Here is a 17435-nt window from a genome sequence, read left to right on the forward strand (position 1 = left end):
ATTACTAAAGTTTAAAACCGCCTTCGAGCTGACATGAACGTCCTGATATAACACAATTAATTCAATAATTGGATATTACGGGTAATCATATTATAACCACCTGCCGACACCTGCCAACCTAAGCCACTAGGTTCGTTAGAGTCGATATACATCATAACCAATTTATAACTCTATTCTGATGAAAGTTTGTAAACGTGACATGAGTACAGTTGCGTATACATCACATAATTAAAATTATTAGAATCAATAACACCTGTTATTACGTATGCTACATAAAATATTTAGACGTCAAGTCTTTCTCAGTTAAATAAAAGATGGATCAATTTTCAATGTCTCGTTGAAGTAATATAGCCATCTGCTATCTTTAGACTGCATGTTTATTACTAGTAAATACATGAATATGAAAGAGAAACAGTAGTGTATTAATCTTTCGAACTATTATGATTATAATATCGACTTGTTAGTAATTGTAACGTCCTCTTAAAAAGCGTGGTGTTTGAACATCATTTCACTCGCTTGGAATCAACCGACGTTGCAGTACGTAGTGTTCAACAGTCGTAAGGTAAATAGTATATTTTCATAAGTAAATTTTGCTTTGTTTTGTTTAGTAATTAAACAACAGTATTTTTTATACAACGTTAATTTTGTTTAATTACATCTTTAAAGTTACTGTTTCAAATTATATATCGTGAAAAATAAAATCAAACAAGAGTTCGTCGATTTTAAATGTTTTATTTATAATTATTTTACTTACAGAAAATGTGTTTTTTGTTTGTTTGTTTGTTTTGTTTTTTGTGTAGAATATGGAACCAATCTACGTTCATATAATTTTTAAATGCTTCGTTATCTTTGTCTGTTTTGTTAACGACATCACTAGAGAAAATAATTATCGGCTATTGCACGTAAAACACTGAAACAAAAAAAAAGCGTATTAAAAAAAAAAAAAAAAGTCAGAAAGAAAAAGAAAACAAAATGAGAAAGATTTGTGACAAATAAATCATTCAAATAGACGACGCCCCCGGATTACAGTAAAAATTATATTTTATGAAAGTTTGTTTTGTTTAACGACCACTAGAGCACACTGATTTATTAATCATCGGCTATTGGATGTCAAACATCGGCTATTGGATGTCAAACATTTAGTAATTTTTGACACAAGTCTTAGAGAGAAATAAATACTACGTTTCGTTAAAGTCGCAGACACTGGTTTGAACGAGTGAAAATAGACACTGCGTTTGGTTAAAGTCGCAGATCCCAGTTTGAACGAGTGAAAATAGACACTACGTTACGTTTCGTTAAAGTCGCAGACCCCAGTTTGAACGAGTGAAAATAGACACTACGTTACGTTTCGTTAAAGTCGCAGATCCCAGTTTGAACCAGTGAAAATAGACACTGCGTTTGGTTAAAGTCGCAGACCCCAGTTTGAACGAGTAAAAATAGACACTGCGTTTCGTTAAAGTCGCATATCCCAGCTTGAACGAGTGAAAATAGACACTACGTTACGTTTGGTTAAAGTCGCAGACCCCAGTTTGAACGAGTGATAATAGACACTGCGTTTCGTTAAAGTCGCAGATCCCAGTTTGAACGAGTGATAATAGACACTACGTTTCGTTAAAGTCGCAGACCCCAGTTTGAACCACTGAAAATAGACACTACGTTTCGTTAAAGTCGCAGACCCCAGTTTGAACTAGTAAAAATAGACACTACGTTACGTTTCATTAAAGTCGCAGACCCCATTTTAAACGAGTGATAATAGACACTGCGCTTCGTTAATGTCGCAGACCCCAGTTTGAACCACTGAAAATAGACACTACGTTTCGTTAAAGTCGCAGACCCCAGTTTGAACGCGTGAAAATAGACACTACGTTACGTTTCGTTAAAGTCGCAGACCCCAGTTTGAACGAGTGAAAATAGACACTGCTTTTCGTTAAAGTCGCAGACCCCAGTTTGAACTAGTGAAAATAGACACTGCGTTTCGTCAAAGTCGCAGACCGCAGTATGAACGAGTGAAAATTGACACTGCGTTTCGTTAAAGTCGCAGACCCCAGTTTGAACGAGTGATTATAGACACTGCGTTTCGTTAAAGTAGCAGACCCCAGTTTGAACGAGTGAAAATAGACACTACGTTACGTTTCGTTAAAGTCGCAGACCCCAGTTTGAACGAGTGATAATAGACACTGCAGACCCCAGTTTGAACCACTGAAAATAGACACTACGTTACGTTAAAGTCGCAGACCCCAGTTTGAACGAGTGATAATAGACACTGCGTTTCGTTAAAGTCGCAGACCCCAGTTTGAACCACTGAAAATAGACACTGCGTTTTGTTCAAGTCGCAGACCCCAGTTTGAACCACTGAAAATAGACACTGCGTTTCGTTAAAGTCGCAGACCCCAGTTTGAGCGAGCGAAATTAAATACTACGTTTGGTTAAAGTCGCAGACCCAAGTCCGAACGCGTGAAAATAGACACTACGTTGGTTAATCTACAATCCTGTAAGACACCAGGATAAAGTTAAAATACAGTGAAATAAGAGTCTGTGGTCGACGTTGAAACGGGAGAATACCCCGTAAAACTAGACTAGAGCTTGTCTCTATAACCATTACTTTTTAGAGGTACGCACGTTTTTAGAATGAAGAAAAATGCTTTTTTTTTTATGGCATTACAAATTCTAGGATTACTATAAACACTTGACATGGATATTCTAAGCAATACGATATAAGTAATATCTGATTTCAATTATCAAAAGCGGCTTTAATAGTGAAAAACACGCCGTAGTGTTTAAAAACTAGGGTCTGTCACTTTAATGCAGGTTCGAGCACGCTGTCCTGGGTAGACATCTCGGCTGTCAGTGCCGACTGCCCAGGATGCAGGTTGAACTATTTTATTGTACATTTTACCCAGATATCCCTGAAGATGTTGTCCCTGGTTGGCGTTTTGTGTCTGTCGACAGTGCTGCTTGCTCACCCATGTGAGAGAGAAAAGCGAGGTTAGTGAACGAGTTCTTTACTGTTTTATATAAAACCACCGAATTAAAGGGACTGTCCCGAGTTTTCAGCCCGATCAAGTCTTCCGTTTGTTCTCACAATAACGTAAACACACAAAGTAAATACAATGCAGTATACGTATAAATGCATTTGGAATGATCTTTGGCCGAATTATTTCAAATTCCCTTTGACCGTTGGAAAAACAAATAAAATCGTACGTATGAAATGATTTTAGACAAACATCGATATTGGTGAGATACTGCAAAACATTACGATGCACAGAAATGCATTAATTATAGAGATATTCATATTCTAAGAAAGGAAATGTAAGTAAATTGCAATTTTAATAATGTAAAAATATTTTATTTGCCGAACACCTTTAAAAAGGGCTAAAAACTCAGGACTGTTCCTTTAAGGATGGACGGGCAATTGGCGTATCCAGTGTTTTACATTGTGGGGTGGTGGTATACTGTCTATTAGTCTATTATGTTATAGGGCGACAAGAAAATATAAAAGATGGTTGAAGAAAAGAGGTGTGCTTGGGCAGGGTATAACCTCCACTGGGACAGGGTGGACCAATGGAAAGACGAACTCACGTTCGGAGTGAGTGCGACGTATATACTGGAAATCCTGTTACGTACTGAATATGGAAGAGGAGAATGTCAATGTTAATTTTGTCGTAATAAAGATCTGTCCTGTTTTGTTCTGTTCTGTTCTGATATCCAAGATCCACACCCGGACACGATGTTTCCTCCAATATTAATATTTATTACTGAACGAGGGCCGTACCTAGACAGACTTTAAAACACACAACAGCGAAATCCCCCAAACCCCCACAACCCCCCAAAACCCCCCAACAAAACAAACAACAAGAACAACAAAAACACCCAAACAATCCAGAAAAAACACATCATCACTACAAACAAACTAAAACAACAACAACAACAACAAAACCCCAAAGGAAACAAACAAACAAAAAGAACAACGCACCAACACATTCAAAATGAATACGGTAAAGTTTTCGTATACATGTATGTATATATTTTTGTATTTTGAATATCTCTATTGTATGTATGTCGGGTTTTGATTTAAACATACAGATATTCAATGACGCGCTGGCACAGGGGATATTAAAATCTTTTATTGCCTTCACAAATTTCCTCATGCCGTTACCGAGACCCGAACCTGTGTATATATGTATGCGTATGTATGCGTATTTGTGTCTGTCTGTCTGTCTGTCTGTCTCTCTCTCTGTATATAATAGGATGTATATATACATACACATATACATATCCATATATCCATATACATATCCATATACATATACATATACATACATACTATTACATACAGAGAGAGACAGACATACAGACAGACAGACATGGATATATATATATATTTCAGGGGGATTCTACAATACCCGTAACTGAATGAAACACGATTGTCCAAATATCTCTCCTAACTGTATATCTATTAGATCTCTCTGTAAGAGGCAGTTATACCCGCTGTGGCTCGTCTAGGTATGATCAGAGATAAGATCTTATATAAAGTATATATTATTATAGCACGTTTAGTTCACTAGAAAACACAACAAAAACACAATACACTTTGGAATCTGTATTAACCTACGCTGACAAATGTACTGCCGCAGTAGTTAATTAATAACAACAATAATAACAACCCAGAACTGATCACTTAATTAGTTAATCTCTAGGTGTCTAGTTTACACAATATGCTAATCACTTCACCGTGACACAACACCCACACGTGTGATAATTGAGAAACGATAACACACACACACGTGCGATAATGAAGAAACGCTTCCAGGGGAACTTAATTAATAAAGGAATTACAACACTATTCCTAACTGGTTAATTTTTAATTAACCCTAACTACTCATTCAATAACCTTGTAATACAGAATTAATACTGGTACCTATCACAATAAAGACAATAACCTATAGTTTACCTAGGTCCTCTAGGATGACTGGTTAAGCTTTTTATATAATATCAGAACGGTGAGCCTACAGATTGCTGCGTCAGATGACCGGCAGCACCGTCTAAATAATATTGGTATAATACAGTATTAAAATATTTAAAGTCATATCAATCACATCAAGGTTATACACAGAGCAGAAAATATATATTTACCTAAGTCCCGTCTGAACTAATATAAATCGTTAGGTGGACGACGTCCGTGCCCCTGGATACTTCCAAATGTTTCTCCCGATATCTCTCAAACCCTAGCTATTTATTCAAAACTCTCAGAGACAGCGAATATCGCCTGGGGGCACAAGGCGGTACCTCACGTATCATCTGAATTCCACAGCGACCAAGACGGCATATTTTTCTCTTAGAACACCAGACTCAATGACGCCAAGTCGCCAAATCACGGTTGTAAAAACCGCACTTGCGGAGGTATTACGTAACTACTGGCCACCTAGGCTCCGCACCTAGTCTGGGTGTGTATTAGACGACCGTCGCGCAAAGGTATCACGTCACAAGTTGCCCATCTGGGCTAAGTGCATTTGGAACTGCACACGGCCTTCTAAAACAATTAATATCGCCACAGGCGAAAAGAAATTAAGAGCATGTACCGTCACACAGCCTACTCTAGGAATAGGGAAATATACTACATTAAAACAAAAAGGTGCGTTAACCGACGCATACGGGCATTTATAACACATGTAATAATAAGGTGACTACCAGTAATCACACTGAGTCTCTGAGTCCCTGGTATACAAATAAAATATATAAAAACAAAACAGAATTCAAGAATGTCAACACATTATGATAACGTTCAACTTCGGGACAGGGCATCAGCGATTATATTGGATGTGCCCTTGATATGTTCAATGGTAATTGGGTATTCCTGCAGAAGAAGACTCCATCTCAAAACTCTCTGGTTGGTGGCTTTCATTCTGTGAATGAAGGTAAGCGGATTATGATCAGTAAAGACCACCACTTGATGCACTGCCGATTTCACGTAGATCTGAAAATGCTTCAGAGCTTCCTTCTCTATAGTGGAATAGTTCACCTGGTGTTTGTCAAACTTTTTGGAGAAGAAACTTACAGGATGGTCCAGTCCATTTTCGTCTTCCTGGAACAGCACAGCTCCAGCTCCCACGTCACTGGCATCCACAGCTAGCTTGAACGGCATTCGGTAGTCTGGTGCTGCCATCACGGGAGACGAGTAGCGCATCTGCTTGAGACGGTTTAATGACTTCTGGCATTCACCTGACCACTCGAACTTCGTTTCTTTCTTTTTCAGTGTCGCACGTTTTCCAGGTTTTTCCGATAGGCATGCTGTCGAATCGGTGTAGCGTTGGGTTCCAGGCGCACATCCTGGCTTAAGGTATTAGTAACCGTTGGAAGGTCCTGACAAATGGAAACATTGTCTTGTATCAGCGTAGTCAACTTTTCTCGCTGGGGGCTCAAGTCTGCTAGAATCTGGCTGTTGGTTAATTTTCTCTCTGCAGTCTTGACGTTATCACATGAAATTGAGTGACTCTCAATTTGGACGGGTAGCACTAGAACTATCGGCAGTCTGTCAAAATAACCTTTTAGCAAATTGATGTGACAATACCTACTTTTCCTAACCCTATCAGGAGTGTTTATCACATACCCTGTCTCATTAACCCATTTGTGCACAACATAGGGCCCGAAATACCGGTTCTGTAATGAACCCCGTTTAATGGGAAGGTACAGCAGCACCTTATCCCCTGGTTTAAATTCCCGACTCCTAGTCTTCCTGTCAAACACTGATTTTATTTTGCTCTGAGCATGGCTCAGTTGCTTCCTATCCTTTCTTTCTCTAACTCTCTTATTCATTAATACTCCCTCGTCCACAGTTAACAAGGTAGTGCGAGCTGCCAACAAATTTGGATCAGCCCCCTGCTCTAGAACTAACTCTTGTCTATTACAAGGTAAATCCTCTCTATCAAACACAACTGGTTCAATTCCCCTCTGCGGGATATCAACAGGTTCCACCACATTTAATTCCTCAGTTGACGTATCTACCAATTTACTGATAACCTCATCCACTCCAATTTCATGGCTCACACACGTATCAGACAAATCACAAATATCCTCTGGGTCTCGTGCTAACCTACTGGCCATAGCCTTAGTCATTACACACGCAGGATATCTAATCTCATCAACCTCACTCTCTTCTATTGGTAAAGTGCTGTCTTTAATTAACAATTGGTCACATTTCGGCTGACAACACTGACTAGTCAAATCATTTCCCAACAAAACTCCTATGTTTTCAACAGGCAAGTCCTTTACAACACCCATAATGACTGGTCCCGTCACAAACTTCGAACACAAGAAAACCTTATGTAACCGGACAACCATTTTTTCTCCAGTAACTGAGGTTAAGGCCAAACTACGTCCTGTATCTGAATTTTCAATACCAGCTAAACACTCTTGCGTTATCAGCGACTGACTACAGCCGGTGTCTCGATAGATTGATATTGCCTTGGGACTCAATTCTTGTTTCACATCACAAACCATACCAGTGGATACATACGGGTTTACTTTCTCTGCCATGGGACTAACCATTAACTCTCTCGCTAACGGAGCTGACCTCATTAAACCGACCACTTGCGCATTATCACGTTTCCTTTTAAAACAGTCCCCGACAAGATGGTTATCCTTTTTACAGTAACTGCAATGTGGACGAAAAGTTCGTGCATTGGCTGATAATGCAGGTTTATCCTTACTTTGCCCACCAGGTACATTCCTTGCCTGACTAGCTGACCAACTAGAAGACTCTCCCCGATAGTTACTTTCCCGGGAAAAACCTGGCTGAAATTTCTTCTTATCACCCTGTTGTAAAGAGCTACCCTGTACTGCCTAAGCTTTGTGTGTTAACACGTAATCATCTGCCACTATGCCTGCCTCCTCTATCTTTTTGACATGACGATCCTCTAAATGAATACGTAAGCTAACTGGTAATCCATTTTTAATGTCCTGTAAGATCAACAACTCCCGTAACTCGGTATATGACTCTACCTGATGAGACACCACCCATTTATCAAACATCCCTGCCTTCTTAGCCACAAACTCACTATAAGACTGACCCTGCGTTTTTCTCAACTCGCTATACCGTAAACGATAATCCTCAGTTCGTAAGTCATACGCCCTCAACACTGCCGCCTTAACTAGATCGTACTGACTTGCTCGCTCATCACTCATTGAATTATAAGCTACACTAGACTTCCCTTTAAACTTAGACACGGCTAACAATGTCCACTTAGACTGCGGCCAATTTAGCTGCTTAGCGGCCCGTTCAAAAAGTTGAACGAACATATCTACCTCCTGTTCGTCAAATACAGGCACTGATCTATAAGCCTCCGACATGTTAAACCCATTTCCGGCCTCCCGTCTAACTTCTTCAGTATTCAACTTTAACTCATGTTCCACTTTTAATTTAGCTAACTGGAATTCTCTATCCCTATCTTCTCTCTCTCTCTCTCTCTCTCTCTCTCTCTCTCTCTCTCTCTCTCTTTCTCTCTCTCTCTCTCTCCTCTCTATCTCTATCTCTAACTTCTCTCTCCCTCTCTATCTCTATCTCTAACTTCTCTCTCCCTCTCTTCTTTCTCTCTCTCTCTCTCTCTCTCTCTCTCTCTCTCTCTCTCTCTCTCTCTCTCTCTCTCTCTCTCTCTCTTCTCTCTCTCTCTCTCTCTCTCTCTCTCTCTCTCTCTCTCTCTCTCTCTCTCTCTCTCTATCTCTCTCTCTCTATCTTCTCTATCTCTCTCTCTATCTAATGCACGTTCTTCTCTTTCGTACTCAAGCTTTTCAAAAGCTAATTGTTGTTCCACACTTAACTCATTTATCTCTATCTCTGGAACAATCTCACTGTCTTCCATAACAGACTATCACCAAAAACTTCCTGGATAATAATTGTCCTTATATCTCCTAAGGTTTTAGCTGATGTTAAATCAATTTCTCGCTCACCCGCGATTTCAACTAACTCGGCCTTATGTGCTCGCTTAATCTCCACTACACTGAGCGTAGGCCTATCCAGCAAATTCTTATCCATGTTTAGATATGACGCACGTATTATTAATTAATTTTCTAGTGAACAACGTTGCTACTTCTAGTTATTTGTAAAAATAATTTATAAAGCCCCCATTTACAAACAATACTTTTTTAAATATGCATGTCCCGTTTCAGATCCGGGACGAACGCCCCAATTTTCTACTCCTGTCACGGGGATTCTACAATACCCGTAACTGAATGAAACACGATTGTCCAAATATCTCTCCTAACTGTATATCTATTAGATCTCTCTGTAACAGGCAGTTATACCCGCTGTGGCTCGTCTAGGTATGATCAGAGATAAGATCTTATATAAAGTATATATTATTATAGCACGTTTAGTTCATTAGAAAACACAACAAAAACACAATACACTTTGGAATCTGTATTAACCTACGCTGACAAATGTACTGCCGCAGTAGTTAATTAATAACAACAATAATAACAACCCAGAACTGATCACTTAATTAGTTAATCTCTAGGTGTCTAGTTTACACAATATGCTAATCACTTCACCGTGACACAACACCCACACGTGTGATAATTGAGAAACGCTAACACACACACGTGCGATAATGGAGAAACGCTTCCAGGGGAACTTAATTAATAAAGGAATTACAACACTATTCCTAACTGGTTAATTTTTAATTAACCCTAACTACTCATTCAATAACCTTGTAATACAGAATTAATACTGGTACCTATCACAATAAAGACAATAACCTACAGTTTACCTAGGTCCTCTAGGATGACTGGTTAAGCTTTTTATATAATATCAGAACGGTGAGCCTACAGATTACTGCGTCAGATGACCGGCAGCATCGTCTAAATAATATTGGTATAATACAGTATTAAAATATTTAAAGTCACATCAATCACATCAAGGTTATACACAGAGCAGAAAATATATATTTACCAAAGTCCCGTCTGAAGTAATATAGATCGTTAGGTGGACGACGTCCGTGCCCCTGGATACTTCCAAATGTTTCTCCCGATATCTCTCAAACCCTAGCTATTTATTCAAAACTCTCAGAGACAGCGAATATCGCCTGGGGGCACAAGGCGGTACCTCACGTATCATCTGAATTCCACAGCGACCAAGACGGCATATCTTTCTCTTAGATCACCAGACTCAATGACGCCAAGTCGCCAAATCACGGTTGTAAAAACCGCACTTGCGGAGGTATTACGTAACTACTGGCCACCTAGGCTCCGCACCTAGTCTGGGTGTGTATTAGACGACCGTCGCGCAAAGGTATCACGTAACAAGTTGCCCATCTGGGCTAAGTGCATTTGGAACTGCACACGGCCTTCTAAAACAATTAATATCGCCACAGGCGAAAAGAAATTAAGAGCATGTACCGTCAGAATATATATATATATATATATATATATATATATATATATATATATATATATATATATATATATATATATATGTGTGTGTGTGTGTGTGTGTGTACGTACGGTAGAACCATTACGTACTACTTAGAAAGTATTGCGATGTCAGCTGTTGCATATATATTAAAGGTATTTTGCTATGTTATTTATTACACAAATATTGAAAAAGGGGGAATGTGCTATAATAGTGTAAAAGTGTGTAAATATAAAAGTTTGCCCACCCCCACACACACTTTTTGGCACCTTCCTACGCTCGTGGGTATGTTTATATTCAATTGGTGATTAATCAAAACCACATCTTCACTTAATTCTGCGGTGTTTGTTCAGAAAAAAAAACACCCTTCATGATTCCTAATACGTTCATTCATCTTCATGAAACTATTTACCACTTGCCTATCAAGCATAGCTCTATGTGTATGAAAGTGTGCCGTATTGTAGGAATATACAAGACAGTTATAGCAGTGCTTGTAATAATAAACTATATACCACTTGCCTATCAAGCATAGCTCTATGTGTATGAAATTGTGCGGTATTGTAGGAATATACAAGACAGTTATAGCAGTGCTTGTAATAATAAACTATATACCAGTTGCCTATCAAGCATAGCTCTATGTGTATGAAAGTGTGCGGTATTGTAGGAATATACAAGACAGTTATAGCAGTGCTTGTAATAATAAACTATTTACCACTTGCCTATCAAGCATAGCTCTATGTGTATGAAAGTGTGCGGTATTGTAGGAATATACAAGACAGTTATAGCAGTGCTTGTAATAATAAACTATATACCACTTGCCTATCAAGCATAGCTCTATGTGTATGAAAGTGTGCGGTATTGTAGGAATATACAAGACAGTTATAGCAGTGCTTGTAATAATAAACTATTTACCACTTGCCTATCAAGCATAGCTCTATGTGTATGAAATTGTGCGGTATTGTAGGAATATACAAGACAGTTATAGCAGTGCTTGTAATAATAAACTATTTACCACTTGCCTATCAAGCATAGCTCTATGTGTATGAAAGTGTGCGGTATTGTAGGAATATACAAGACAGTTATAGCAGTGCTTGTAATAATAAACTATTTACCACTTGCCTATCAAGCATAGCTCTATGTGTATAAAAGTGTGCGGTATTGTAGGAATATACAAGACAGTTATAGCAGTGCTTGTAATAATAAACTATTTACCACTTGCCTATCAAGCATAGCTCTATGTGTATGAAATTGTGCGGTATTGTAGGAATATACAAGACAGTTATAGCAGTGCTTGTAATAATAAACTATTTACCACTTGCCTATCAAGCATAGCTCTATGTGTATGAAAGTGTGCGGTATTGTAGGAATATACAAGACAGTTATAGCAGTGCTTGTAATAATAAACTATATACCACTTGCCTATCAAGCATAGCTCTATGTGTATGAAATTGTGCGGTATTGTAGGAATATACAAGACAGTTATAGCAGTGCTTGTAATAATAAACTATTTACCACTTGCCTATCAAGCATAGCTCTATGTGTATGAAATTGTGCGGTATTGTAGGAATATACAAGACAGTTATAGCAGTGCTTATAATAATAAACTATTTACCACTTGCCTATCAAGCATAGCTCTGTGTGTATGAAAGTGTGCGGTATTGTAGGAATATACAAGACAGTTATAGCAGTGCTTGTAATAATAAACTATTTACCACTTGCCTATCAAGCATAGCTCTATGTGTATGAAAGTGTGCGGTATTGTAGGAATATACAAGACAGTTATAGCAGTGCTTGTAATAATAAACTATATACCACTTGCCTATCAAGCATAGCTCTATGTGTATGAAATTGTGCGGTATTGTAGGAATATACAAGACAGTTATAGCAGTGCTTGTAATAATAAACTATTTACCACTTGCCTATCAAGCATAGCTCTATGTGTATGAAATTGTGCGGTATTGTAGGAATATACAAGACAGTTATAGCAGTGCTTATAATAATAAACTATTTACCACTTGCCTATCAAGCATAGCTCTGTGTGTATGAAAGTGTGCGGTATTGTAGGAATATACAAGACAGTTATAGCAATGCTTGTAATAATAAACTATTTACCACTTGCCTATCAAGCATAGCTCTATGTGTATGAAAGTGTGCGGTATTGTAGGAATATACAAGACAGTTATAGCAGTGCTTGTAATAATAAACTATTTACCACTTGCCTATCAAGCATAGCTCTATGTGTATGAAAGTGTGCGGTATTGTAGGAATATACAAGACAGTTATAGCAGTGCTTGTAATAATAAAGATCTAGAGCTAATATGTCACATACGCCACGTGTACCTGCTTCGTGGTATTTGTCATCCACATTTAGCAATTTCCTTTCCATATGGTGTTAAAATGTTATCAACAGCATTTGGAATGTCGCCAAAGACACCTTTATAATATGGCTTATTATAATGTGTTGACGCTGTGAAATTTTGTTTATGGATTTTGCTTTTTCTTTTGTGCAATATATGTGATTGTATATAACATCTGTCATGCTGTTCGATTGAGATTCCTGAGTTTGCTGCATTGTAAGATCTTTCCGACTAATAAAATATTTCTACGATTAAACTTTCATATTAAATATATTTTCTTGTTTAAAATATCAGTGTCTGTATATTCAATGTGTTTCTGGTCGTCTCAATATTCGTAAGAAGCCCAAACTGGATTTTGTCTTCAAATAATTTCGTACGTACGAAAAAAACAATATTTTGGGAAATAAAATAACATTTAACCTAGTGCAAATATTAGAACGATCACAAACACATTTAATATACAGCCACTTATATTTTATGCAGAAAAATGTATTTGATATGTAATTACAGTCGTTAAAAAGGCTCTGTTAGTCAATAACATCTTAAAAAGTGAAGCAAACTCAGAAATGTCATCCATTGCACAGGAAGCATCATTCTTTCACAGCTGATCCAACATTTAAAAATGGCTAGAGCGACATTCTGTAAGGAAATACCTAGTTTAGCATTTTTGTTAAACGCATTCGACTGTCAGATTACCAAACTGTCTAAACAAAACGTCTGATAAAATTTGCTGACAATTGGGGTTCGCCCATTTTTGCATTAGTACTTCATAACACTGACAGCACCCAACATGTGAAAACAAATTGTATACATTAAAGTATATAGTTACTTTTAATAATATTAATATGTTCATAAATTACTTCCTCGACCCCCCAAAACTATGACTAGACACTAAGTTTACGATGTATGACAATTACAAGTCAAATCAATATAGGTTAAAGCCATGTTTTTATTTTAGTGGCCATGTTGAATTTAAAGTCGAAATTCAGGTGGTCCCAAAGCATATTTTGATTAGTATGCTCACATGAACACTAATCCACTTAGTGTAGTTTGACCTTAAAACTATTTAGTGCGGTCTTGGGATAAGCCATGCTGGCTTTTGTGAATTTTGCTTTCTCGGATCTGAATTGGAGCCTACGACCCAACAACAATACAGTTGACCAGTTATTACAAGGCGATAACGTACGATGAATCCAACATTTGCGGAGGTATCCGTTTACTGAATGACATGGTAATAATTCAACACATTTATTTATTGTTATTTTACATGTAGCAAAGTCACAATGTTATTACATGAATAAAGTATTGTTATCATTGTTCATTCGCAGTTTTCACAATACTTTGGGGTGTTTGGGGTGGGTGATGATGGGGTGATGATGATTGGGGACTGCCCGTTCCCCCCACTAGGTGTGGTGCTGATACAGTGTTGTCAAAGTGTATCTTGGACCTTTAATTGTTTTTCAGCTGCAGGCTGTGAGTTTCAGGGCCAGAATTATGACGACGGCCAAGTATTTACCATAGCATTAAGCGGCCCGTGCATCAAATACACCTGCAATGCTGGTAGCACCGCACCCTCGACGATTGGTACGTATTATCTATACTAGGCCAAAAATAACGGCCAGACCAAAGTTCTAGAATTGATGCGGCGATGCGGCTTTTTTTTCTTCTTTTTTTCTTCTTCTTTTTTTAAAGCATGGATGACACAGGAAAGGTGAGTATATTTGATACTAAAATAATGCACGTCCTAGTTCATGCTCGATGGCATTTTGGCTCAGAATGCGGTTTTACATCATTGCAAGAAAAGCCCGGTAAAAATCGATGTTATACCACGGGTAATTACCCCCCCCCCCCCCCCCCCTTAACTTTTGACGCGCAAGGGTCAACTCGACGCGCGCACCAGATACCAGACATTTATTTTTGTTTGGGCTTAAGGATGCGCAGTGTTTTCAGTATACTGATACAGTCAGACCTGTTTAATGCTAGGGTCAGACTGTCAACTAGCACGGCGAGGTTGGTTAACTCGATGGCTGCGTTGTAGTTTCCCTAACTGCCAACTTACGACGGGTGCGCTCAGAGTAACAACTAACCGGTCGTAGGTGTTGTGTACGACGAGAATCGAGCAAGTGGACAGATTAGAAGTCGTGACAGAAGAAAGTTGGCCAACTTTGACGTGACAGTTGGTGGTTTGCGCCTAACATAATGCGACCAAAGTCGAGTTGTAAGAACGCTCAGACTAGCAATAGGACAGTCGTAGAAGTCGTTAGAGAAGAAAGTTGGCAAACTTTGATATGGCAGTTGGTGGTTTGCGTCTAACATAATAATGCGACCAGAGTCGAGCTGTAAGAACGCTCAGACTAGCAATAGGACAGTCGTAGAAGTCGTGAGAGAAGAACGTTGGCCAACTTTGACGTGGCAGTTGGTAGTTTGCACCTAGCATAATGCGACGAGAGTCGAGTTGTAAGAGAGCTCAGACTAGCAACAGGACAGTCGTAGAAGTCGTGAGAGAAGAAAGTTGGCAACTTTGACGTGGCAGTTGGTAGTTTGCATCTAGCATAATGCGACGAGAGTCGAGTTGTAAGAGAGCTCAGACTAGCAACAGGACAGTCGTAGAAGTCGTGAGAGAAGAAAGTTGGCCAACTTTGATGTGGCAGTTGGTAGTTTGCGCCTAGCATAATCGAGTTGTAAGAGCGCTCAGACCAACAATAGGACAGTCGAGAGATTGTCGACTTGGCATTTGATAGCCTGAGACTAGCATTAAGCAGTCATACGAGGGAGAAGAGAAAATCGACCAAACAATACAAAACAACAACACAACACAAAACAAACAACACTAACAAATGAAGGAAATATACATTTTTTTTGGCTGGGGCGGGGGAAGGTGGTGTGGAATGCAAGTTTAATCGATTGCCAATGATTATTTCCATTATCTATTTAGAGTGCAAGGCTGACGATGGATCGTGTGTTCCATTTGGTACCACGAAGACCAGCATGTGTCGAGTCAGCAAATGTGGACAAAATGCCGCAGGAAGTATTGGCTTCCATCCAGTTGAAGGTTCAAATTATGGTATGTATCATAGGACGCAACAGTAACAACCATTCGCCTTGACGTGTGATATTACAAGTTGTTTTGGTTTTGTTTAACGACACCACTAGAACACATTGATTAATTAATCATCGGCTATTGGATGTCAAACATTTGGTAATTTGGACTCGTAGTCATCAGAGGACACCCGCTACATCTTTTATATTCATTTTCCCACAGACAGGAAAGCACATATCACGGCCTTTGACAATTTGAAGTGCACTGGTTGGAACGAGAAAAACCCAATCAGTTGAATGGATCCACAGAGGTGGTTCGATCCTGCGACGCAAGCTCAGGCGAGCACTCAACCGACTGAGCTAAATCCCGCCCCTTTGATATTACAAAGACACGGGTAGATCAAAACATCTTCTCTATATACAAGGGTTAGCCGCGGGTTTCCCCCTCTCTCTCAATGGTGTATGGGCTGCTATTTTTGTAGAGGGCAGGCTGGTTTTTACTCAAATTAAACGAAAATGCCCGAATCTGCACAATAACATTTATTCATATTAGCATTACTACCAAACAGCTATATAGGGTTGCAAACAAATCACTACGCATTTTTACACGAACTTTGAGGATAGAATGATGGAAATACATGGTGAAAAGGTCTCATATTAGCACATTTTGTCCGAATATCTGTATCATTTTTGATCAAATTTAAGATTTTGCTACAACACTGGGGGAGGGGTGGGTGTGTCCGTTGCCCTCCCGCCTCCCTGTCTCGTACGCACCTGCTCTCTCTTTTTGTGGACAAAGCATCACAATCACCATAAGCCAGAGACACCAAATAACCGTAGTTTAATAACGTGGTGAGATGAAATATTCCTTTTCTTTCTTTTCTTGGGGGGGGGGGGGGGGGGGGGGGGGGGGGGGGGGGGGCACACTATGTATGTATATATGATTTTATAAAAATTTAATACAGTAAAAAAGAAGAAAAAAAGGTCTGATGGGGGAATGGAATGGAAAATGTTGCGGGTTTCGTCTCTAAGACTTTATGTGAGAATTACCAAATGTTTGACCTCCAATAGCCGATGATTAATGAATCAATGTTGTGTCGTTAAACCTTTCCTTTGCAGGGGACGGTGGTAAAGCGCTCGCTCGATGCGCGGTCGGTGTGGGATCAATCCCCGTAGGTGGGCCCATTGGGCTATTTCTCGTTCCAGCCAGTGCACAACGACTGGTATATAAAAGGCCATGGTCTGTTGGATGGTGCATATAAAAGATCCCTCTCTCTATATCTGTGTGGTCCTTAACCATATGTCTGACGCCATATAACCGTACATAAAAAGTGTTGAGTGCGTCGTTAAATAAAAACATTTCCTTTCGTTTCCCTTTCCTTTGCAGAATGTCAAGATAAGGATGGCAAATGTGGCTACCATGACGGGGACAAGGTGACTCGTATGATCGGCAACGCGGCCTACAGCTGCACATGCAGGCTAGAAGGCAATACTATCAGTTACGAAGCATGCTCTTCGATGCCATGAAGAATAATTCGAACTGAATTACAGGTCACATGTCATGACACGACGCGACATGTTGAACGATTAGATTCTATCTGAAATTCAAATAAAACATAAAACAAAGCAACCTACAA

The 17435-nt window shown here is 39.1% G+C and overlaps 1 protein-coding gene across 1 annotated transcript; it reads left to right on the forward strand.

The window, feature by feature from the left end:
* Positions 1-511: 511 nt before the first annotated feature.
* LOC121380034 lies at positions 512-17435 on the forward strand. The gene is made up of 5 exons (XM_041508759.1): positions 512-562; positions 2901-2985; positions 14224-14343; positions 15695-15823; positions 17186-17435. Exons 2-5 carry the CDS (start codon positions 2913-2915, stop codon positions 17323-17325), a joined length of 462 nt encoding a protein of 153 aa, XP_041364693.1. The 5' UTR covers positions 512-562; positions 2901-2912; the 3' UTR covers positions 17326-17435.

Source organism: Gigantopelta aegis, chromosome 8 (genome assembly GCF_016097555.1).
Source record: "Gigantopelta aegis isolate Gae_Host chromosome 8, Gae_host_genome, whole genome shotgun sequence".
Classification (NCBI taxonomy): Eukaryota; Metazoa; Mollusca; class Gastropoda; order Neomphalida; family Peltospiridae; genus Gigantopelta; species Gigantopelta aegis.

Coding starts and splice junctions, on each gene's coding strand:
- LOC121380034 (XM_041508759.1), top strand. CDS start 2,913: ATGTTGTCCCTGGTTGGCGTTTTGTGTCTGTCGACAGTGCTGCTTGCT. Junction 2,986..14,223: donor ATGTGAGAGAGAAAAGCGAG/GTTAGTGAACGA, acceptor ATTGTTTTTCAG/CTGCAGGCTGTGAGTTTCAG. Junction 15,824..17,185: donor AGTTGAAGGTTCAAATTATG/GTATGTATCATA, acceptor TTTCCTTTGCAG/AATGTCAAGATAAGGATGGC.